The sequence below is a fragment of the Podarcis cretensis genome (assembly GCF_951804945.1).
Source record: "Podarcis cretensis genome assembly, chromosome: 7".
NCBI classification, from domain to species: domain Eukaryota; kingdom Metazoa; phylum Chordata; class Lepidosauria; order Squamata; family Lacertidae; genus Podarcis; species Podarcis cretensis.
The window spans coordinates 65,514,054-65,539,863 of record NC_137176.1 but is presented as its reverse complement, the minus strand read 5'-3'; the positions used below and the strand labels follow the sequence as shown (position 1 = coordinate 65,539,863).

At 42.0% G+C, this 25,810-nt stretch overlaps 1 protein-coding gene across 2 annotated transcripts in view; it reads right to left on the bottom strand.

Annotated features, from left to right (window-relative positions):
• Positions 1-25,810, bottom strand: part of CNBD1 (cyclic nucleotide binding domain containing 1) — a 152,950-nt gene that overhangs the window by 12,836 nt on the left and 114,304 nt on the right. The window contains exons 9-11 of one of the 2 annotated variants that reach the window (XM_079983140.1): positions 18,194-18,303; positions 15,877-16,027; positions 2,747-2,814 (exon numbers count right to left, since the gene is read on the bottom strand). In XM_079983140.1, the coding sequence (XP_079839266.1) occupies positions 2,747-2,814; positions 15,877-16,027; positions 18,194-18,303 (329 nt within the window). The remainder of the gene's footprint in view (positions 1-2,746; positions 2,815-15,876; positions 16,028-18,193; positions 18,304-25,810) is intronic. The other variant, XR_013840516.1, reaches the window with a different exon arrangement.

Sequence of the window (25,810 nt, the reverse complement as noted above, 5' to 3'; positions counted from 1 at the left end):
GCTGGATACGAATCATGCATCTGAACCACGAGGGACCACTAACAGAGACTCTCACAAAGATCTCAGTGGTGAGGCAGGGATATAAGGCATTGTGTGGGCTTTAAGGTATACTGGAGCTGAATTATTAAGGGTTAAAGAACCTTGAACTTGGCTTGCTAACATGTGGGCAGTCCGTGCAATCCTTTAACCACCAGAGTTATTATGTGTTGGTGGTTGTCTGTCCCCAACAATGGTTTAGCCACAACATCTTACATCAGATGGAGCGTCTAGATTTGCTCCTTCCAAATAGATAGACGCTCAGCCACCCTGAGCTCACTTTTAAAGAGAATGATTATGTTTGTTTTGCTAAATCAATTCAAATGTCTACATAATTTTAAGAGTGTGTCACCGGACAGGCAGATTTCACATGAAACTAAATAAGATATCCTCCACTCAGCTTCATGGCTTGACAAGACCCGCAACACATCCTACACATAGTTGCTAAATGCACCAAGTTCTTTACAGTTCTTCAGTATGTTGAAGACTTGGTTCACCAGCCTCACAGTATTCTTCACAGACTCTTTTAGGCAATCGAAACACAATAAAGCAGAGCATGAAACACAGACTAGAATGGTAAGATTCTTCTGTATGATCCAGATGAGGTTGAAAAGTATTTATTGGGGGGGAGGAATGAATGTTGCTTGCTTAATTAATAAAACATTAAATTTTAACCACACCGAATTATGCAATATTTAAGGGAAATATGAATATTTGATGGTATGGAAGTTGCAGGAACTTCATAAAAATGGAGTTTAAACATTGACAGTCTCTGTGGCAAAGCTATGTTGACTTTATTTTAGGTCAGTTTTCATTTTTCATATGAAAAATTGCTTACTTAAGAAAACAGTAAGATGCCTGCAGGCACAGGACCACCTAAGCCCACAGCGGCCAACCAGATGCCTATGGGAAGCCCACCAGCTTCCTGCTATTGTTCCCTGGAAACTGGTATTCAGAGTCAGACAGCCTCCGATACAGAAGGTATTATCTAGCCATAATTACTAGTAGCTGTTGGAGGCTTCCCCATCCATGAATTTGTCCAATCTCTTTTAAAGCTATCTAAGTCTATGAAGCTACCAGCATAAGTTTGACCAAACTGTGGGAGGCAGTGGAAGACAGGAGTGCCTGGCGTGCTCTGGTCCATGGGGTCACGAAGAGTCGGACACGACTAAACAACAACAACAGCAACAAAGTCTATGACCACTTTCACATTACGCATTGCATAAATAACATCTTTCTTTGGTCTGTCCTGAACCTTCCCCACATTCGGCTTCACTGGATGACCCCATGCTATAGCATTATGAGAAGAGAGACAAACATTTATCTCTATCCACATTTCATTAACCTTTTATCACATATCTCCATACTCATCCTTTTGTCTAAACAAACCCTAAAAGTTGTTGAGTAACCTATTCTTTTTAGGTCCAGACCTGTGGTCATTCTGGTCTCTTTCACACCTTTCCTATTTCTGTAATTTCTCTTTTGAGATACAGTTACCAGAACTAGACACAAAATTTGCTAAGTACTTAGTATTCCACTCTCGGCACTCCTTGGCTTATATCTCAACCAGCCTCTCCTGTCAGTCTGCCTGCCTGCCAGCTGATCAGTCAGGTTTTGATGCTTCTCAGACTTACAGCCAACTAGCCCACTCCATTTCCCTCCACCTCCTTTACTTTTCTAACTAACTCAATATTTCACGGCTGCTGAAATGCTCAGTGGGCAATTTCTGACTTTCCTCCCCTATGCCTGCTGATACCTCTCCTGTGTGCAAATGTCACCATTTTGGCCACATAAGGATTGGCACTCACCCCTGCATGTTTCAGACAGAACGAACTAATGTGACCTGCACAAAAATGCTACAGTATTGTTCCTGTTAAGTGTTGCAGTCTGCCATGTGCTTTTCCAGTACAGTGGTACCTCAGGTTACATATGTTTCAGGTTACAGACTCCGCTAACCCAGAAATAGTGCTTCAGGTTAAGAACTTTCCTTCAGGATGAGAACAGAAATTGTGCTCTGGCAGCGCGGCAGCAGCAGGAGGCCCCATTAGCTAAAGTGGTGCTTCAGGTTAAGAACAGTTTCAGGTTAGGTACGCACCTCCAGAACGAATTAAGTACTCAACCCGAGGTACCACTGTACACTCAGTTTCATTCCACCTGCAAAAGTCAGTCAGCATTCCATAGCATCTGAGCATGCTCATCATTGTGGGGCTATATTAGGAGCTTCCCCCCAATATTTTCCCTTTTGTACTTCTGCAAGGTTTGGAACATAAGAAGAGCCTGCTAGTTCTGCATTCAGCTCCCACCAGAAGCCTGAGAACCAATAAAAAAAAATCTGAACTAAGCTATAATCATACTTCTGGACAATTTAGGGTCTAATCCCAAAAGCACAAACTCTGCAACAGTTGCCCTACTACAGGGCTTTTCTAATGTACAGTAGTACCTTGGGTTACAGACGCTTCAGGTTACAGAAATAGTACCTTGGGTTAAGAACTTTGCTTCAGGATGAGAACAGAAATCGTGTGGTGGCGGAGCGGTGGCAGCGGGAGGCCCCATTAGCTAAAGTGGTACCTCAGGTTAAGAACAGTTTCAGGTTAAGAAAGGACCTCCGGAACAAATTAAGTTCTTAACCCGAGGTACCACTGTATGCTCTTTCCATCCTGTTGCAAATTTTCCTTTCTCCCTTCGCAAAATTTCAAAATATTTTACTTACAAATGTGACATTTTCAAACGATGGCCGTACTGTCTGTTCAAAGAGCAACTGAATCTCTGGAGCTAAACCTGCAATGTAATGAAGGGGAAGGAAAGTCCCTGTTACCTTTTTTAGGAAAGCTAAGGAAAGAAACAGAATAAAGTGCAGTCCAAATACTGTATTATCATTCCTGAAGTAAATAGATTCCAGGGCAACAAAGACTATTGTTACATTTCCTTGGAATGGGGTTTCCCTTAGTTTTGTATGCTGACAGCTACTTGCTTTATGTAGTAAATGCTTTCTACTATTACATTAGACTTGCAGCCGTAAAGAACTATTAAATTATGGAGCCACATTCATGACCCCAGTGCTAAACCTGAGTTGGCTGAATTGCATTCCTCAAGGTCAATGACATGAACAAACACTGCAGTATTATGAAGAGCTACTCTCTCCCAACCCCAGTCCTTACATATGACATAGGACCATATCATATCACTCCACTTTAAACAATATCACACTACTTTAAGCAGTCATGGCTTCCCCCAAATAATCTTGGGAAATGTAGTTTATTAAGGGTGCTAGGAGTTGTAAGAAGTCTCCCTTTTCCTGGAGACAACTACAATTCTTAGGACTGACAGTTAAAACCACTCTGCAAATCATAGCTCTGTGAGGGGAATTGGGGTCTAACAACTCTCAGAACCCTTAACTAACTACAATTCCTAGGATTCTTTGGAGGAAGATATGACTGTTTAAAGTGGTATAAAACTGCTTTAAGGGTATAATACAGATATGGCCTTACATTTAATTAAGTTTGCATATAGATATAGTGTTGGAACAATGATTCTTCACCACTGTCGAAGCAATGATTCTTCAACATCAACTTTGTTGGATTGGTAATGTGATTCAGCTGTCTGATTATCGTCTTCCAAAGCAACTACTCTATTCCCAATTTAAGAATGGATAGCGAAATACCAGTGGACAACAAAAGAGGTTTAAAGATGCTCTCAAGCCAAATCTAAAAAAATGCAGTATAAGCATGGGAAATTGGGAAACACTGGCCTGCAAAGAGTACAATTGGAGAACAGCCTTTACCAAAGGTCCCTTGGACTTTGAAGAAGTGCGAACTCAGGACAAAAGGGAGAAATGAGCTAAGAGGAAGGCACACTTGGCAGACCCTCACCATGATCAACTCCTGCCCGGAAGCCTCTGTCCCCACTGTGGAAGGACTTATGGATCCAGAATTGGCCTTCACAGTTACTTACGGACACACTGTTAAGACTGTGTTCATGAAAGACAATCTTACTCGGCTATGAGAGATCGCCAGAGAAGAAGAAAATAGCTATAGTACAGTTCAGAAATCTAACTCTTCCCTATGCCATAAACTCAAAAAGTGTTTAAGGCACACTTTTTCTCTCTTTCTTGGTTCTTTAGCTCATTCTGTACTCTGCTGAAATCCTAACCTGCCATGCAGGATTTTTGCTTCCAGATCCTCAAGGTCCTTCCAATTCTATTTGGATGGGATTGGTTGCCAGTTGGTTACTTGGAATGGTAGCTTCAGTAGTAGCAACAGAATTCATGTGTCTATTCCAGTGAACAGACAAATCAGGAACTTAGGACCACCCCTCTGCTAATGACAAGCATTCAGCTCCAAGAAGTAACCACAGGATAGGATACCATGCCATATCAATATTGCCTATGTAGCACATCTGTTTAGGGCCACATGCTAAAACAGATGGAAATTTGCAGCAATTTGGAGCTTGAGCTTTTGCAGGACTCCAACTCCCATCATCCTTGAACACTGGACATGCCAGGAAAGGCAGCCCCAGACAGCATAGCCAATGTTCAGGGATCCTTTAAGACATGAGTAGGCAAAGTAAGGCCCAGGGGCCGGATCCGGCCAAATCGTCTTCTAAATCTGGCCCACGGATGGTCCGGAATTCGCGTGTTTTTACGGGAGTAGAATGTGTGCTTTTTAAAAAAATGCATATCTGGGTTATTTGTGGGGCATAGGATTTCATTCATTCCACCCCCCCCCAATATAGTCCGGCCCCCCCACTAGGTCTGAGGGACAATGGACCAGCTCCCTGCTGAAAAAGTTTGCTGACCCCTGCTTTAAGAAAATGCTGCTTTCTTTTGATATGGCCATGTTCAGTGTCCTGTCAGACATGACTTTGCATACCACAGATAGCATTTCCATATCCAAGACAGGAAAAGCAGATAACAACAACTATTAAACTATTAAGTGTCCAAACCTAAGAAAATGAAGAGAGAATAATTAGCATTTATATAAGCAATGAAGAAGAGAAGGAGGGAGGGGGGGGGATAAGCAGTAATTACAGCCAAAGGCCGGAAGAATAATGGGCAAAGGACACAGCTGCTACAGTTTAACAAGTCACCAAAATAATAATATGGATGGGCTTTGGGGTCCAGATTGCTAATTACTTAAACACCCATTTATGGAGCATGCTTAGCATCTGGCTGTCAGAAATATAAAGGAAGTTGTTGGGTACTGAATATGTCTGATAATCTGCTGGTTGGGAACGACTGAGTTACAGCTGGGATTTTTAGAAAACCAGGGCCAAAGTTTCAGAAATAGATGGCTGGGGGGGGGGATCTGGGGAGGGGGGTATAGGAAAGAAGTACCATCTATTTATTGGATAAGCTAATGCCTCCAGTAACAATGGGGGAGAAATTCCATTTGATTCACATTTTAAGCTGAACCTACCTAATTCGTATTCCCGAAGCATGAACTGAAATGCAGCTATCCTTCAAAATGTGAACTTTTTCAAATTTTACAATGCAACCCAAAAATGTGTGCAAAGGATGTGTGCATTAGGGGAAAGTGTGCATATCAATGCCTTTATTAGTGAAGCTGACATATAAAAGTGTACTCTATTCAGGAAGATTGTTTTCGGAGGAATGACCACTACAATGCTGCTGAATTCTCAGGGCGGCTTTGAAAACAAGAACTGCAAGCGTATAAAAGCAAGTACAATGGTACCTTGGGTTACATACACTTCAGGTTACATACGCTTCAGGTTACAGACTCCGCTAACCCAGAAATAGTACCTCAGGTTAAGAACTTTGCTTCAGGATGAGAACAGAAACTGCACGGCGGCAGTGGGAGGCCCCATTAGCTAAAGTGGTGCTTCAGGTTAAGAACAGTTTCAGGTTAAGAACGGACCTCTGGAACGAATTAAGTACTTAACCCGAGGTACCACTGTACCAGTTCAGAAATTACTTTTGAGCGATCAGATCCCACTTTACCCTTTAAATGTACAGTGCACATTGTCCTGATCAAACAAGAAGGAATTCTAAGTAGACATGCATAGGATTGCATTGTTTAAAATTTATTTATTTGTTTTAAAACAAATAAACTAGATGGGGGAATCTAGATTTTAGAATAAGAACTGGAATTCATTCAAATATTGGAATGATTGGGTCACTATTGTTGTTCTGTTTTAAAAAAATAAACCTATATGCCAGGATAATAAGTAACAAGAACCCACAGTTATGTCACCTTTAACACATACTTGTACATTCCATTACCACTGGCAGTTTTCCTGCTTTCCCTCTCTGTTTAATTTTTATATTCTAGCAGCAGCAGCAGCACTGCCATAACTGGTCGATTACTTGAATGATGGCTTGTGCCAGAGAAATGGGAGCAGTGTGTTGGTTGCAGGAGATGGGACTCATATTAGATCACCATGGATGTTCTGGCTGTACTTTCCAATACACTAATGCTAGCATTACCAGCTGCATCCTGTCAGAGATTTTTTTTTTTTTTTAATCAGCCAAGCAATCTGCCATGCTTTAAAAATACAATGTGTGTGTGAAATCAAGAGAGAAGAAAAATATAATCTCATGATGAGAACACTTCTTGGAAGAATCAGCGTTGATGCGCTGGTGAGTTTCTCTGCCCCCTCCTTTGAAACACATGGCAAATGAAGCAAGGCTTAAAATGGATAGATTATTGACAGTGTGATCTCCAAATGTAAACCACAACCCCTCCACACACACAAAAGTAGAAAGAGAGAGAGAGAGAGTTCCTCTTCTTCCGGCTCTTTTCACTTTTCTCCTCTGATCAACATGATTCTGTCAATTTGGAAGTGGGTGGAGGAATGACTCATGCATTACAAATGGGCATTTCTCAAAACTACCAGCTAAAGCTGCCAGAGAGACTTATTTAAGAGGTAAAGCTACTTTCTTGCATCACATACATCAGGGATAGGGATACTATGGCACTCCTGGTATTACTGGATCCCTACTCTCATCATCTCCCATTTTGGCTGGGACTGGAATCGGAGTTAGTTATGGGGAAGGAATTCGTTTCACTTTGCATTAAAATGCAAACTTACAGAATGTGCACTTTCGGAAACAGTACACAAACCAAAGCAGACATTCTTCAAAATTCACAATTCTCTGAATTTTGTAAAGCAGTTCTCCAGGCAAATAACGGGGACAAAAAATGCATATATTAAGTGTGCCTATAAATGCATACATTAGTGAAAATAATCTACAAAATGCATTATATTAGGGAGGTGTTGCTTTGCATAAATATGCATAGTAGGAAAAAATGTGTAGTGAAATGCCAATGAATTTTCATAAGGACTTTTCACACACACACACACACACACACACACACCATAAACTGATGTGGAAAACAAAGCTTAAATGTATGGTATACAGCCTCTCTCTCAGCCTAAGATGCTTCAAAGATTTAGATTGAAGTACGCTGCTACAAATTCATTAGAGGAAGAGTGAGATTTAGAGAATAAGCAGGGAGGAAGAGAAGGAGAATTCTAATGGACCATAGTTGAAATGGCTTCTGTTGGCCAATAATGTTGAGACAAAAAGCGCCCCTCTTCAATGACACATGCCTAAGGCTAGATTAAAAGACAGTGTTCTCCAGAGGACAAAAAATGTGGCTTGCCCTTACTCAATTTCTAATAAACAACAACAGAAGAATAAGAATAGTTTTCATCTATTGATAAATCTTTAAAAATGCAGCAGAATAAACCAATATTCACACTCACACTGAGTCCCAAGTAGATAAGACTTGCTGCCACCTCAGATCAGTAGCATTTCATATTACGCACACAAGGGCAATGTAAGCTGAAAAGCCAATTTTGTACTGGGTCTAAAAAAGATATCTGCATATAAAGCATAATAAAATCAAGACCCATAATCATCCAAAGATTCAGAGAAGTTAAGGGGATTAGGAAAAGTAGACTGCTACCAAAATGGGGGGAAGACCCCTCTTGTTATCTGCATCTAGCACATCTATCTTCATTTCAAGCTTTGCTTTTTTTAAGTCTAAAAATACAGAGAACACATCTGCCAGTCCTTGAAAGGAAACAGAATTATGAGCAGTAAATAGAGTGAAGATCCAGGATATAAAAAGAACAAATAATGCAAAGTGGATTGCAGTTCACTAGAGCAAATGTACCTCCTGCAAAAATATCCCCATTTTCCTCTCCCACATCCTCTGCACTGCCACCATTCGCACAGTCATTCAATAGACATGCAAAGTTAAAATTCATTTACTTATCAACTCTATATACATCACTTCATATTTTCTTGCGCTGCATGGCATTCACCATTTTGTGCCCATTTGCCCATTTTGGAGAACTGTTCATAGTCCTTTTGGATTTCCAGTACCTTGAATAATTCACAAACAAGGCCACCTCACCACTCATCATTCCTGATGCCAAGTTTAAAAGTCCTGGTCTCGGGGGAGCCCACTTCTTTCTCCCCTCCACTGTGAGATCTGCCCATTTATTCCTACTCTCTATTCCCTGATGAATTATCCTGATATCCAGCTACAATCCTGTTGTTGAGGGCGTGTGTATACATTGCCCTTTCAGAATATTAAAGAAAGCACGAATCAACTGTTTCAGAGGATAGATTTGATTTGGTCCCCTTCTGTTCCATTGTTGTTGTTGTTGTTGTTGTTAAAATTTCATCAAGAGACCACAAGGAAGTTTACAACATAGAACACATAATTTTAAATGACAGTAACTCTCCCCACCCTAGCAAAAAATAGCTTATTGGTGCAACTGCTGATTTTCTGAAACACTCATCGCTGTTGCGTGCATGCACAGTTCCTTTAGAATGAGTTTGCACTCCATCAAACATCAGTGCAGTAACACAACAGTGGTCCCATCATCAGCACCCATAAATAAACCTGCTATTTAACATTTACCTAGGTGCCATATATGTTCTTTTTAAAGCCTACAGATTAAAGAAAATGAATATGGATTACTCTTGGTTTTAAGAATCATTATTTATTATTCTCATAAGGAGAAAGTGAGCAATTCATTTTATGTAATGCATTACAGCCAGAAGAGGGATATAAGGTGTTTCAGTGTATATAAATATAAAGCACCACAATATTTATCCTGTTACTTTTATGGCTTTAAATCTGCTCTCTTTATCTCCTCCCCAAAGAGCAGTAGTATATGCAGAAATAAAATTATGAAACGTGAAGTTGTCCCTAGCTTCAGCATCAGCATGATGTAAAGTTTCTTACTTATGACTTCCCAGGGACCTCTCGCAAGAATTAAGCAAATCAACCGTATTGTAAATCAGTCATTCACTGGTCTGAAAATCGTGTAAGAAAAACTGGGAGAGAAAAAATTAACCTTGGTTTTAAGAAAGGACACTTTTATTCGCAAGCTGGATTCAGTTCAGTCTTTTAAAATGAAGTGACTTGGGTATAGTTCAGGATAAGAAGCTTGTAGTTTTGACTTATATGCAAACGTATCCTACAGCAACACACACCCATGACTAGCTGCAGTTATTTACTATAGTAGATGATATAAGATATTTGCCATTATCCAGAGAAGTGCACAACCAACTCTGTATCCTGTTCTAGCAGGGTACTAGGCAAGGGGATGTCTGAAGCAATAATAATAATAATAATAATAATAATAATAATAATAATAATACAGCTAATTGCATGTATTAGCTGGGACAACAAGTAGCTAGGTACTGGTAACGAGAGCAGTTAGGACAGGTATGGGGAATCTTTTTTGAGTCTGGGGCCATATTTCCTTCCGGCAACCATCTGGGGGCCACATGACAGTAATGAGCAGGGCCAGAGGCAAAATGGGCAGAGCAACAAATGCAAATCTTGCCTTTGTATAGCAGGCTGTTTTACACACACACACAGACACACACACACACACACTGGAGTTCAGGCATTTGTTGCTCATTTACAGTTGTACCTTGGTTTTTGAACAGCTTAGTTCTCAAACGTTTTGGCTCCCGAACGCCACAAACTCAGAAGTGACTGTTCCGGTTTGTGAACTATTTTTGGAAGCCGAATGTCCGATGGTGCTTCCACAGCTTCTGATTGGCTGCAGGAGCTTCCTGTAGCCAATCAGAAGCCATAGTTTGGTTTTCAAACATTTTGGAAGTTGAATAGACTTCCGGAATGGATTCCGTTCGACTTCCAAGGTACGACTGTAGTTCAAGACACTGGATTCACAGTCTTGGGAATGCACACACAAACACTGTAGACAATTCCTCTTCTCAGGGATGCCAACTTGAATAAAATACTGGGGGGGGCATATAGTCAGTCACATGACGTGACACAAGTTGTGGACTCTCCAGAGGTTTGAGGGCCATCTCTCATGGATGCTTTAGCTGAGATCCTGCATTGCAGGGGGTTGGACTAGATCAATGGTTCTCAACCTGTGGGTCCCCAGATGTTGTTGGACTACAGCTCCCATCATCCCTGACTACTAGTCATGCTGGCTAGGAATGATGGGAATTGTAGTCCAACAACATCTGGGGACCCACAGGTTGAGAACCACTGTACGAGATGAACCCTGGGGTCCCTTCAAACTCTACAGTTCTATGATTCTATGATCCCCTCTGGCCAAGCAGAGTTTATATACTCAAGATAATGTCATATACAAATCAGTTTCCTCTTAAACCACTTTAAGCGCCATCATTATTTAGCATGTGGTCATAAGGGCAACTGTTTTGTATGTAAAGGACCACCTTCAGTAGTTTGCATCATTTATTTATACACAATACTTCACTATATAGTTGTAAAGAAGAGGGAAGTTCAGTTTGTGTTATTCAGGGCCATGGGGGAAAGAAATTCCAGGCAACCCTTCAAGTCAGTGAAGCCATGTCCTCTGCTACAACCGGCAATATTCATTACTTTCCATTTCTTTGTCTGAGGGGCGGGAAACAACCGCTGCCACCCTTTCAAAGCCCTAATGTTCTTTCTGTGCTTTTGAAATCGGTGGCATTTTTCAGATCCTGCCTAGCTGAGAGGAAATCTGAGCACATTTCTTTTTATGATGATTATTATTATTCTGCACAAGGACTGATGGCTCCTAACCTCTTGGTCTCTCTTTACTCTGCCTTCTCTTTTATGTTACATTAGAGCACACGGTACCATTAGACTTCAATTGAAAGGAATGAAAAATCAAAAGGGGGCACTTGCTTCAGGTAAAAGCTACAAAGACACCCAAAGCTTTTCACAAATCTTAAGCAAACTCCATTCACCCTTGACAATGTTTAAATAAACAATCTTTATGACATCCTTTTTATTTGACTTTGCTTCAATAAATACCACGAAACCGGGAACCTCCTGGGGCATTTCTGCTTCTGCAAAATACTGATAAGTCTCATCAGCATTTTTGTTTAAATGTACAGGATTTTGAAAGTAAAGGTTTAGTATTAAAACAAAATCCAAACAACAAAAAGGTGATTTACATTCCAACAAGCACTTTCTTCTTTTCTTTTCTTTTCTAAATAATATAGTTCGAACTAAGATTTCCACATATTCCTGTATGGTTTAGAAAGTAGCCTTCGGCCTGCCTCGTGGGAGACGTCAGGGATTTATTGACACAACTTTACCGACACAGCAGCCTTGGGACTAGAGCAGTTTACAACAACAGTTTAAGAAAATAACCAAGGAAAACAGCTTCCAATTCAATCTGCAAATGGAACTGAGAGAGGAAGAATGCAATCATCGGTATTGGATTTTAGCCAGGGCACGAAAGGTTAACAACTCAAATGTTATAAGATGTTATTATTGCCAGGCCCAAGGCACAGCTGGTTAAGAGCTTTATGAAATAACTACCTGAAAGGACATCACTACCAGCTCTGCCTTTCCTAAGTAACTGTTTTGGTCCTATCTTAGGCTGCCCCACGAGCTCCATTTTCTAACACAGAGACTAATCTAATGATGTTGTGGCTGTGTATATTTATAGTCTATGTACGGCAGAGCAATTTCTTCTTTCATGTGGCTATGGATTGGGGAACTGATATAAGCAGGGCTTCTCTGATTAGCAAGCTCAAAATCCCAAAGGGGCTTATACCACCACAGCTCAGTGGCAAAGCACACATTTCCCACACAGAGAGCCCAGGGTTCAATTTCCAAGCCTCTCCAGTCAAGTGGTTCTCAGGCAGAAGTTCTGGGAGAGGCCTTTGGGGTTTGAGTCCTTAGAGAGGGACAACCAGAACTGACAGTATGAAGCTGCTTTTTACTACATCAAAACCCTGGTCTATCTAACTCAGTATTGGCAACAACTATCCAGGGTTTAGGGACACAGGTGGCTCTGTGGGTTAAACCACTGAGCCTAGGACTTGCCAATCAGAAGGTCAGTAGTTCGAATCCCTGTGACATGGTGAGCTCCCGTTGCTCAGTCCCAGCTCCTGCCAACCTAGCAGTTCAAAAGCACGTCAAAGTGCAAGTAGATAAATAGGTACCGCTCCAGCAGGAAGGTAAACGGCGTTTCTGTGCGCTGCTCTGGTTGGCCAAAAGCGGCTTAGTCATGCTGGCCACATGACCCGGAAGCTGTACACCAGCTCCCTCGGCCAATAAAGCGAGATGAGCGACGCAACCCCAGAGTCGGCCACAACTGGACCTATTGGTCAGGGGTCCCTTTACCTTTACTATTCAGGGTTTAAGGCAATTGTGTTTCCCAGTCCTAACTGGAAATCTCAGGGTTGAACCTAGTATCTTCTGCATGCAAAGGATGTGCTGTTCTACCAATGAGCTAGGTTTCCTCCTAGTACGATACTAGATGCACCAATGGTTTAGTAGTGCTACAAAATATGAATCCTTTTTCTTTTTTTACATCGAGATTAACCAAGAAAAAAAAATTATAAAAATGCTATGGTTCAAACACACACAATGTACCATACTTTTCCATGTATAAGACTATGTTTTTCAATTCAAAAATAATGTTCAAAATTTGGGGTCGTCGTATACATGGGCAATGCATTGTGGGGCTGCGGGATTGGTTGCTGCCGTGAGTTGGAGATTGTTATTGGTGGCTGCTGCAAGGGCTCTTGCTGTCGCTGTGGCAATTGGGCGGGTGAACTTGCTGTGTTTATCGGCGACGGGACAGAGGATCAGTTGCTTTCAGATGCGTGTGAGCAGCATTGTCAGTCTGGCGGGTAAGTGATTTTTGGCAGCACCCCCTAAAAAAAAGCTCAACAACTCTGCCCACCCCCTAAGAAGCTCAACAACTGTGGGCAATCCTCCCCCCATTTTCTAAATTCTGAGTCTCCCAAAATAGGGGTCATGTTATACGCAGAAAAGTACGGTACATATTGTGATGCTACGTGAGTTTTAAATTGTTAGAAAGTATGCAGGTGGCGCTGTGGGTTAAAGCCTCAGCGCCTAGGGCTTGCCGATCGAAAGGTCGGCGGTTCGAATCCCTGCGGCGGGGTGCGCTCCCGCTGCTCGGTCCCAGCGCCTGCCAACCTAGCAGTTCGAAAGCACCTCCGGGTGCAAGTAGATAAATAGGGACCGCTTACCAGCGGGAAGGTAAACGGCGTTTCCGTGTGCGGCTCTGGCTCTGGCTCTGGCTCTGGCTCTGGCCAGAGCAGCGATGTCACGCTGGCCACGTGACCCGGAAGTGTCTCCGGACAGTGCTGGCCCCTGGCCTCTTAAGTGAAATGGGCGCACAACCCCAGAGTCTGTCAAGACTGGCCCGTGCGGGCAGGGGTACCTTTACCTTTACCTTTATGCCTCTGCATAGAACTAATATCTCACTCTTACATCAGCTCCCTGTGTTCTCCTAGGCATGTGGACTTATCAAGTTTCAACAAATGCCTGGGAGCATCCAGAGCTGCAACAATTCATTGGGACCATTTTCATGTAAGCTTTCTGTGAGTGTAGTCTAATTTATTACACACCTTTCCCTAGGACACCTGTGGCAAGAAGTCCATCATAAAGTCTTTATGATTTTTACTGTTCCTGCAGGAGTCACAGTCATCCAGGACTAGATAAGCAGAAAGTCAGCGAAGACAAAGTTACATTGTTTTCACCATAAACCAGATTTAAATCTAAGCACATGTCATTGCATCTGCATATTTCCAGCATCTTTTAGATCTAGGGATGCTTCTCAAATTCTCCTCCTCTGAATTTCTGTCTAGATTTTGGAATTGTGAATTATCTAGCCTCATTTCCATAGACAAACTGATACATTAGGAACTCATCATCATCTTGAATTTTATACACAAAGTGCAGTGAGCCATAGTTTGCTACAGTTATCAGTTCTTTTACATCCCATCTGTTCTGCCAAGGGCAGGGCTCTTTCTGGATCTGGAGCCAATAAGCACACCAGTGGATGAAGAAAAAGCAATGCTTTATTTGCGTAAGGTTAACAGATAGCAGCAGGCATACAAAACACAAATTATAACATACCAGACAGGAGTCACACACAATCTCCCTTCAGCTGCCTGGAGCTCCAGGTAGAGCAGCGAGAGAGACCCCGCCGGCTGACAGTTTCACAGCATCTGGTACCTTGATCTGTGAAGAAGCTCTCTGAGCCCCTTCAGCCCACAGCTTTAATAGCCAACTTTGATTTGATTGATTGCACCTGGTTAGCAGGCATCACCCATGATCAGCCCGGGACACCTGGTGCAACTAATGCGGAGCAGCTGAGAGTCTCCAACACTGCAACTGGGTATCCTCCCCACTAGCCAATCAGCATTTAGAACACAGGGGACCCAGGAAACTCCTGAGACAGGTGTGTGAAAAACAAATTATACTATCATGAATCAGCAAACCTTAAACCGGGGATGTAAAAGGGAAAGAGACATGTCATCTAACTCCTCGAAATTACAGTGGTCTTCCACGTTTCCCCTACACCATCCAACCCCTTCTACATCACCAATGTTCATGAGATGACTGATAAAATGCTGCAAAGGTAACAAATGTGATGCAATTATTGGCCAATCATTCATAAACACTTCTGCGCAGTGGGGAACCTCTCTCCTCAAAAAAAAAAAGCAAGGCTTTTTTGTCAGGATGCATCGAGATCCTGTTGTAGGGTGTTTAACAACACTGGTAAAACACCACACACAAATAATTTTGATGAGACAGTAATTAATAACTTAATTATTATTCCTTTTTTGGGCAGGGTCCTTTCAATTGACATATGTAGGGCAGGGGAAAGAATGTAAAGTAACTGAAGACTTTATCAAAGAGTGCATGATCCAGTTCTGAAATTAATTTCAGAAATAATCCTCATTAAACCAAAATTTAAAAGGAGTGCATGGGTGCAGGACACAATGAACCAGAAAAACAATAAAGGAGTGGAACATGGAAAATGTTCCTAACTAGATAAAACATAAAGCACAAAGAAGACTGTAGAGAAAATGTTATGTACTGAAGTTCTCACCCTGGGCCAGCAGGGGGATACTGTAGATAGTTTTTACTCAGGTCCACATATGCAAATAAGGGATCAAAAGTGACATTCAGTGATTGGATAGTTACAGAAAGTTGTTACAGTTACGTTGTACTGGAGCTCTATATAAGCAGGCTGGCTGAACCCTTCAGTTCAGTTCTGTTCTGGCCTGTGAATAAGCAAGAGCTGTTTGAAGAATTGCTGTGTCGTCTGATATGTTCACCCACAACCTAACAGAAAAGGCACATTGATTATGCTTAGGGCGCTTCCAGACTGTTGCTGTTTTCTAGTGGGATATACTGGAAAGTGGGATACAACTTACATGATGCAACTTCATCTATCGGCTCCCAGAAACAAACAGAATGCATGCTCAAAAAATAGCTTACATCATCTAATCTCCCTGCAAGCTCTGTGCAAGCAAAACGAGATGAGAACTTAAAGGAACTATACTAAAAGAAAGGAAAGCAATGCATTTGGATTTACCATGTATGTCTGCAGCATCAATAATTCCTAGTTCAACAGGCGTTCCTGCTTTCAGAGTATATGTAGATGGGGTCTGACAGAGAACGCTTACTTCTCCAAAGGAATCTTTTGGATGCAGTTGGCCAATGAGGACTTGTTTCATCTGCTTCATCTGTTTTGAAACAATGAACCCATACTGTTTGTTTCTTCAGCACATATTTAGGACTAGAAGATGCACAGTGTACAATTTATATGATAAATCGCAAAAACTGTATGGGCTGATGGCCCTTGGTATGGTGCAAAATTCTGGCTGAGAAGCTAATGGAAGTGTGAGGTTGTCTGAACCTTTTAGGAACACATGGGGGTCTTTTATAACATTTGCAATGTGCTTTAGGCTGTGCACGCACATCTTATCCTAGAATCAATGGAGCCTTAGTACTCCCCACACCATTTAGATCTATTGCACTTAGTTCCTCTTTGAACAGCCCTTCTTGAGAAATTGGCTTCATTCTGAAAATAAATGCTCATTGTAGATTAATTCTGCATCACCCCATAGCATCTCCTTTTGAAAACAGATGTGGGTAGTCCCAGCAATATGGTGTTTGTATCCACGTCTACCCAAGGACATTGTGGGTAGGGTTCTACCAAGACTTCAATCACCACTTCCTACTTTCTTCTTCCATCGGCTGGGGCATGTACAGGGAAGAAAAGGTATGGATAATTTAATCATGGGGAGGTTTTCCAAAGCTTCACACTTGTGAACAGCAGGATTTAGAATCAATGTAGACTGAAAGAAGCGTGTTGAGGATGAGCATGAACAATTCTGGATCGATAAAAATTATATTTTAGCAATGTAAACATAGCCATGGTTATCACCAGATCTCCCAAAATCTTTTGGGAAAGACCTGTTGCCCTGACTTATTTGATCTTCAATTTCATTATCATTTGAAACATTTAACTATATTCCTGTGAGAATATTCTCTCCCCAGGTGACTCATTGTCTGTACAAATGATAGTCACCAAGTTTGGGGGTGGTTGCATTTTGTTTTATTGGCACCACAAATATAACATTTTTTTATACCTAGACAGAAAGCTACAGATATAGAATGCAAAATATGCACAAAAATGCAAAAAAAGTGCTGTCACAATTAAGTATTTATAAGTGCCAGGGACTCCAGCATAAGAATTAAGCACATGCTTAGCTCTCTCCCCTGAAATCACAGAGCTTCAATGGGTCATACCCAACACGGTTGGGTTTTGGTATAATTTGGTTAAAGAATAAAAGGAAAATTCCCTGGATGTCTAGACCCAGATTCGGGGCAAGTACACTTTGGTGACAGGGGCCCAGCAGAGATTTAAAAATACAAAATATGCTCTTAAGAAATGTTGAATGTTTAGAAGCTAGGCTATTTTTTATTTGCGACATGATTCTACCCGATAACTGACATTCCCTGAGCAATGTGCCTTAAAAGTCATATTTTAAAAAATAATAATAAATCAAGCAAACCAAATAAAAACAATCACAAGGGGGGGGAGAGAGAAAAAAGATAGAACATGGGTAGGCAAACTAAGGCCTGGGGGCTGGATCCGGCCCAATCACCTTCTAAATCTGGCCTGCGAACGGTCTGGGAATCAGTGTGTTTTTACATGAGTAGAATGTGTCGTTTTATTTACAGTGCATCTCTAGGTTATTTGTGGGGCCTGCCTGGTGTTTTTACGTGAGTGGAATGTGTGCTTTTATTTAAAATGCATCTCTAGGTTATTTGTGGGGCATAGCAATTTGTTCATTTCCCCCCCCCCATCAAAAAAAAAAAAAAAATAGTCCGGCCCTCCACAAAGTCTGAGGGTCAGTGGACCGGCCCCCTGCTGAAAAAGTTTGCTGACCCCTGAGATAGAACCACCAGCGACAAACTGTATGAGGCCGGAGGAAAAAAACAGTAAGATTATTATTTTTTTGTACTTCTACAAAAATAATAAAAAATAAGAATTTAAAATGCCTGGAAAAATGGAAACATCCTCATATGCATAGAGTGAGTGTACTGCATCAAGCCTTAGCAGGGAAAAGAGAAGAGTGGAGCTGTTGTAGTTTGCCTGGGTGCCTATGTAAGTGAGCCTACTGCCCTCAATTGCCACTGACGATGCTGAACCAGTGTTGAGGTTAAGATTCAGCTGCCAGTCCAGTCAGCTTCTGTATGTGAAATTGAGGGTGGGTGGGTGAAACTTTGTCCTTTGTGTCAGACAGCAAGATGACTTTGGCTCGCTGAGTAAGTAATCCAACAAAAAACAAAACAAAAGGATTTCCAGAACTGATACTATGGATGAAAATGTAATTCCTCACCATTTTCCCCAAAGGTCGCTTCACAAGGGCCGGGATGATTCGGTAAGCATTGCAACTTCCAGACTTAATGAATCCAACATATTCACTTAATTCTCCTGCTTTCATAAGCACTGCAAGAAAAATAGCAATGGTAAAGATATATATAAGGTTTTCTCCACCAACAATAATTTTTGCTAAGTTATATTTTGAATTATGCCAAATGATGCTGTTTTTGAAGCAAACTTTATATGATATTTTGCCCTAAGGAGTGAATGTTGACCTCGTATACCTTGAATGTATCTGTTTCCAAGGTGAATCAAGGGTTGAGTGATGCAGAAAAGTTCTGCAGTGTTAATTAGCACCACCCACCCCCACTATTATTTCTCTGCTATGGATTAAATCCGTTTGCATATTATTCTGTTTTTCTTGAAATTAAACACTTTCTGTGAAGGAGGGCACACTCGAGATTACTTAACACATTTGAAGTTTTCCCTTTAATGTATTTACATAGCGATAAAAGAAAGATAAAGAAAATGTTTTCTACACATTCTGCATTCAAGTCCAGTTTCAAATCTTCATGAGTGAATAGAGCCCAGGATGGAACTCATTCCAGATTAGCAGGCCAAGCCTATATATGCTTTCACCTGGATGTAAGTCCTCCTGTGTTCATTGGGGATTACTCCCAAGTAAATGCATAGGGTTGCAGATGAATGGGTCCTAAATATATTTGGTGCATTTATTTATTAAAACATGTTTCATGCTGCCTTTCGGGGTGGAGCCTTAAATTAGGCAGGGATGGCCAACAATACGTAAAACACAAAATAAGTGTCTCATGTATGCTCCCTAGACTTCTTTATTTAATCAAGTTTTATTATGTTCCAACCTGAAGACTACTGTTTCAAATTCCCTGTTCTATCCAGTAATGATAATAATATAATAATAATTTATTATTTATACCCCACCCATCTCGCTGGGTTTCCCCAGTCACTCCAGGCGGCTCCCAGCAGAATATTAAAAACAAGATAAAACAGCAAACATTAAAAACTTCCCTAAACAGGGCTGCCTTCAGATGTCTTCTAAAAGTCAGATAGTTGTTTATTTCCTTGACATCTGATGGGAGGGAGTTCCACAGGGCGGGCGCCACTACTGAGAAGGCCCTCTGCCTGGTTCCCTGTAACCTCACTTCTCTCAGTGAGGCAACTGCCAGAAGGCCCTTGGAGCTGGACCTCAGTGTCCGAGCTAAACGAGTAGCATGCACTCACATAGCTATATACACACAGGCTTCTGAATCATTCCACTTTGAATGAAATGATGTGCTAGATGTCAATAGAGTAATTCCAGGTTCAAACAGTGGCTGTAAGTTCCTATTCTACTGTTATAATCCATTCCACTATATTTACACCTGCACAACAGAAATTGCCCTTTCCTTCCCCCAAGTCCTCCAGGGCAGATAGGCCATATAAGGGAGAAGTTCTGTTGCACAACTGTACATTCTTGCATTAACAGAATGATTGCATTCTTAATTTTTAAAAAGTGAACATTTCATACTGGTTTTTGCTCTGTACCTACCCTGAATATCAGGGGGGAAAGGGCAAGGGAAGGAAAGAAAAGAAGGGAAAGCCAGAAATTGAGCATATTTGGCCTCCAGGAAAAGAACTATTGACATTGGTTCTTGTGAAAGAACCCTGACATTTTGCTACAATGAAAGCAGCGACACAAACACGACATCGTCACTAGTTCAGTACAAATGGAAACCAAGGGCAGGAGACCACATAAGGTAGGGAAACCGAACAGCTGGGAAGAAGGCAGACTCCATAGAATTGGAGTAGTGCAAAGTCACTGCAGACTTTAATTTGATGTGGGCATACAAGAGCAAAGCTCTATTGAAGTCAACGAAGCTATGAATCTGGCTGCTCGACACCAGCTGGAATGCTCAGCTTGAGTTGGCACCTAACATTTTTCCATGGCTGGAAAAAAATAGCAATAATAAACGCAGATGCTTTCAATGTGTAATGCTGCCATTATATGCTCCTTTGTGACAGCCTATTGATGCAAAGTGGCTGTGAACTGAGCACCACTCATCATTTAACCCAGATTTATGGATAACTTATAACAAAAATACTGGCTATGCCATGAAGTCCAAGGTGACTCAAACGGACTTCTTAAAAAGAAAGAATGCCATTAAAAAAAAGTAATAACAATTTTTATGTAATGCACCCCAACTCTCTGTAAAATAACACCATAAAACACAATTCAGTAATATAAGATGCCCAGCGTGAAAAAGAATGTGTGTCATTTACACTTTCTTTATCTCTGCTTCAGGATAATACACAAAGTGGTCCTTACCCTCCCAAGTACTGCATGATCTGAAACAAAATTTCTGTTCCTTCTGTCAAGCCATAAATGATGTTTAACATATCCAGGAATAAAGCCAACTCCAGAATAACACTGATGTCATCCTGAATTTGAAACTAGAACTGTGCAGTGTTTTGGGATACATTCAAAACTGGGGTGCTTTAGAGAGATTCTGGGCTTGAGCAAGAGGAAGTGGGATCTGTACAAGGCACCCTGATTTGAAGTGGGGATCCCTCCTTCCCTTGTGGCACCTCAGATACTCTGGTATAAAAAAGAGCTCCAGCCAAGTATCTTCTAAAAGTGAAACATATAAAAGGTAAACTGGGCTAGAGGGCAGAGGTAAATACCAGGATGCAGACATGAAAAAGACAAAGCTCCATTGTAACTGAGAGGTCAAGCTTGCAAACATAAGAGGTTCTTTTACCAGGCTTTCCAAACCCAGTGCCTTTTGGGAAGGTAAATTATCTACCCCCAAATTAAATGTGTGCCTTGTAAACAACAACAACAACTGCTGAGCAGCTTTATCCTCCTATCTGCAATTTTCAAACCAATTGCCCACCAAACACATGTGGAGATTAAGTGAGTTCCATTCTGAAACTGTTAGCAGCTGATCTTGCAGGAAAAGCACAGCAGATCTCTTTCGGAAATTTGGCAGGACTCATCTCCTCAGAATGGATGAGCTTGCCTGCAAACGTCGCCCAATTCTACCTTAAAAACTTAAAAGGGTATAGACATTTCCTTAAAAAAAACAAAAAAACAAATTGACTAGGACAAAAAGAAACGAAAAGGAAGAAAAGACCTGGACTGATTTGCCTGCAATTTTGGCAAGCTCGAACCACTCTGGAGGGGTGAACTATGCTTGCAAAATCTCTTCCACTTTTATCAAAAAGTTATGGCCATTTAGATAAAATTTCCCAATAGTGGGTGCAGGGGGGCAGGAGTGAAGCCTCACCCCCCCCCATCGTGGCCTCTGTCTCAGACCCAAAGCTGAAACAGGAAGCCTCTAAAGTGTTTTCTGAAGTGCTAGATCTGGGTGTAAACCAAACCTTGTGGCCAGTGCACCATGACTTACAACTCTGGCATGCTACCAGAGACATTTGTGAGCAAAATGAGCTGCTGCCTTAAGACAAATGCCTGATGCTCTTAAACAAAGGTGAAGGAAAATGTGGGGCTATATAAGTCAATGGGTTTTCCCACCAGAAGAAGTAATGAGCTGCACCACTGCTCCTGGTGAGCGGAATTTCAACACACAGCTTATCTGCAGGTTTAAATAAAACTTGTCATAAAATCTATTTCTTCCCCCCATAGACTCTATAACTTTTTGTTGCACAGTCCTGAAATGCCATGTAGCCAGGAAGAAGAACCTGGTTTCGAACAGCTAAATACATGGAACATTTTCATTAATAATAGCAACCCCATTCACAGCTGCATAATTAACACCTTGAATAAGGGAGGGAAAGGGCAAGAATGTTAATTTTTGTAGGCATTCCTGTAGCCTGTTTCTGCAGCGGTGATGGGCTCGCTTTGTTAAAACCCTTGGTTCTTTTCTTCCTTGTTCTTCAGTTTCTGTAGACTCTAATCAGCATAACGTGTGGGCCTTATACCTTTGCAGCAGATGTCTCATTGCTGAAGGTACCTCCATGGGAGCAAAATCCCATCAAAAGCAGAACCGAAATCAGGGCAGGGTAGTTAAAGCATGCAATAATTGGCTGGCATGGACATCCCTTAATGTTCTTTAACTTGTGTTATGCTATGGAATGCTCTCCCTAGGAATGCTCGCCTGGTGCCCATATGGTTGTGTCTTCAGTACCAGTCTAAGGGTTCATCCAGATTTCTTTTTGCCCCATGTTTCTAGGCACAGGTCTGGGCTTTAAAGCTCCATGTTGAAGTGGGCTGCTGTTTTTTCCTGTCCCAAAACTTTCCCTGGGAAAACCTGTGTTTTACTGCTGAATCATAACAAAAGCCAATCAGTGGGTGGTTTTTAAATTCCATGTCTGACAGCAATTGCCACTCGCTTGCTTTTTATCGTCTTCTATGTACTGGTTTTTTTTTATACTTGGCTTTTATGCTCGCTGGGTTTTTTAACTTATTGCAGATTTTTACTGTACCATTGTTTTAGCGTTACATTTTATTTTTCTGTACTAGGCCCAAAGCATTTATTTCATGGGGTATCTTATGTGCATAAAAAGGTAAAGGTAAAGGTACCCCTGCCCGTATGGGCCAGTCTTGACAGACTCTGGGGTTGTGCGCCCATCTCACTTAAGAGGCCAGGGGCCAGCGCTGTCCGGAGACACTTCCGGGTCACGTGGCCAGCGTGACATCGCTGCTCTGGCGAGCCAGAGCCGCACACAGAAACACCGTTTACCTTCCCGCTGGTAAGCGGTCCCTATTTATCTACTTGTACCCGGAGGTGCTTTCGAACTGCTAGGTTGGCAGGCGCTGGGACCGAGCAGCGGGAGCGCACCCCGCCGCAGGGATTCGAACCGCCGACCTTTCGATCGGCAAGTCCTAGGCGCTGAGGCTTTAACCCACAGCGCCACCTGCGTGCATAATGTGCATAATGATGAATAAATAAATGGAATTAGAATTCAGACTCAAAGATGCCAGATTTGACCTCGTTGGCAATGACTGGCAGGGAAGTTTGCAGTCCTGAACAAAAGGGGGGGGGGGCTTAACTTCATTCAGAAAATTGCACACACACAGTCTCTGTATACATTTGTGGTTAGAGCTACTGGGAAGTTCTCCTGCACAACCTGCCTTGGAGGAAAGGGAGCAGTGAAAAATCATAGCAATGCACTTTCCCGGCTCCCTTTCCCCCTGTCCCAAGTGGGAGGATTTCTGCTGTTCATTTATATTAATGGCCAAAGCCTAGGACCAACCATAATTAATTTCTACTCTAATTTTGAGCACAACGGATAGGGCTACTCCGGTGATTTATCTATACATTCACAAGCACATATCACATTCCTTTCTTTAACCAGAGTGGGGGAATTCTTCCCCTTCCATTTTTATCTGAACTCTTGCTGAGCCCTTTAAAAGCCGTTGGTGGTTTAAAATAAACTAGTATTTTACAGCTCCTTCACAAAACAACGTGAGTTCTGCCAGAAGCTCCAAAGCAAAATGAAGTAGAGAACAATCATTTCCACATAATGAAATTGTTTGAAAAGCTTTCCCTCGACGTACCTATATAAGTACTATTTTGCTAGGAATTCTTGCTCCAGTGCCAATGATGTGACACACAATACTGTGGCTTGGCAGCTATACCACCACTACAGCTGAGAGGGTGGCTGAAGGCTGCAATCATAAACACACCAGATCTCTTTTGACATCATAGAATTCACTTCAAAGCAGACGTACCTAGAAATGTCCTGCACAACTTTGCTGAATTGTGAGCACTAACTGGTAGTCATCACTGAGCCCTATGAACATTGTTGTTGTTGTTTAGTCATTTAGTCATGTCTGACTCTTCATGACCCCATGGACCAGAGCACGCCAGGCACTCCTGTCTTCCACTGCCTCCCGCAGTTTGGTCAAACTCATGTTTGTAGCTTCGAGAACACTCTCCAACCATCTCGTCCTCTGTCGTGCCCTTCTCCTTGTGCCCTCCCAACATCAGGGTCTTTTCCAGGGAGTCTTCTCTTCACATGAGTTGGCCAAACTATTGGAGCCTCAGCTTCATGATCTGTCCTTCCAGTGAGCACTCAGGGCTGATTTCCTTAAGAATGGAGAGGGTTGATCTTCTTGCAGTCCATGGGACTCTCAAGAGTCTTTAAATGTATTTTGGCACCCTGTGTTTGGGATTCCCCAAATCTTTCCAAAGGCAACCAAGCATTCTCTCTGCACAAGCACATCTACTTGCAATGATAAGCCTCCCCACATGCTGTTTTGAAGTTCTCCTTCCCCTGCAAGCCAATTGTAGGGGGTGCAGGGGGTGGGGTGGGGAGATGGGGGAAAACCCCATTGCACGAGTGGAAACCCTTGTGTGCGGCTTCCACTGATGGCGTTCATTGGTGAATTCCGCCCAATGTGTTTATTCAGAAAGGTACAGGTTTAGCTGGTGTTACTGGGCATGCAGAAACAAACAAGGTACTTAATGTACAGCAATGTTCAGTTTCCTACCATCCAAATCAGTTCCAAGTGAAGTGAAAATCTTCCATAAACCTTCTAGCTTTTCTTTCAACTCCTAAGACTGTCCCTCCCAGGTGAAACCAGTTCAGTCATCATGCTGGTCTATGGGTGTGAGTTAGAATCCAGAAATCTGGAACAAAGGGTTACTTTCCACAGCCAATTGTCCATTGTCCCCTGTTAGTGTGTGGAACAAAAGGCCTCGCGCTGAGCAAACTGAAGAACTCCCTTCATTTCTTTACTTTGGCTGGAATGCCAAACATCTTCTGGGATTTAACAGAGAAGGAAATGTAATCTCAGTGTCTACTGAAAGTGCTCAAAACAAGGGCACAGGCACATATTTCTAAGGAAAGTAATAAGGTGTGAAGGAAGTGTTGTAAGCCATGAGCACACAAACAGACCTTAGTGTTCCCCTAAGTCTATCAGAGTAGCACCATCTCCATATCTGTACAATGAAGTCACTGTCAGCAAAAGAGTGTGCCACGCCATGTACACACCCACGAAAGTAGGACACGGACTGCAATGTTCCCACATCTCTCTGTTGGAGTCCCTGTGATCTGCTCTCAATTACACTGGCAACACTATAATTTTATCTGTTATTTTTCTGAACGCACTGACATTTTCTAAATTCACAGGCCCATGGCTTTCTCAAAGGTGGAACTTTCAACTTCCTAAAACTTTTCAACTTAGGAATGATTTCACTGTTGCTGGCACCTCTGCCTATTTTGTAGAGATTGAGATCTAAACCAGGGTTGAGATCGGGGTGGGGATTGGGGAACACCAAACTGACTGAGTTCAGGGTTTTGTGCATCTATCTTATTTTTTAAAAGCCAATGTATTCTGAATAAGTGAGTTTTACAGCTGGCTACCACTGCTGGGTGAAAGGGAAGGAGTTACCACCAGAAGATACTTTCTAAATAAAGGTAAATTGGCTCCTGTTGTATAATTTGACCTTTTTCCATTCTCAATGTGGTTCATATCTATATAATTTAAGATTACCTATAATTGCTTTGGATAGGGACGCGGGGGGTACTGTGGTCTAAACCACTGAGCTTCTTGGACTTGCCAGTCAGAAGGTTGGTGGTTCAAATCCCCGCGATGGGATGAGCTCCCTTTGTTCGGTCTTGCCAACCTAGCAGTTCTAAAGCACCCCAGTGC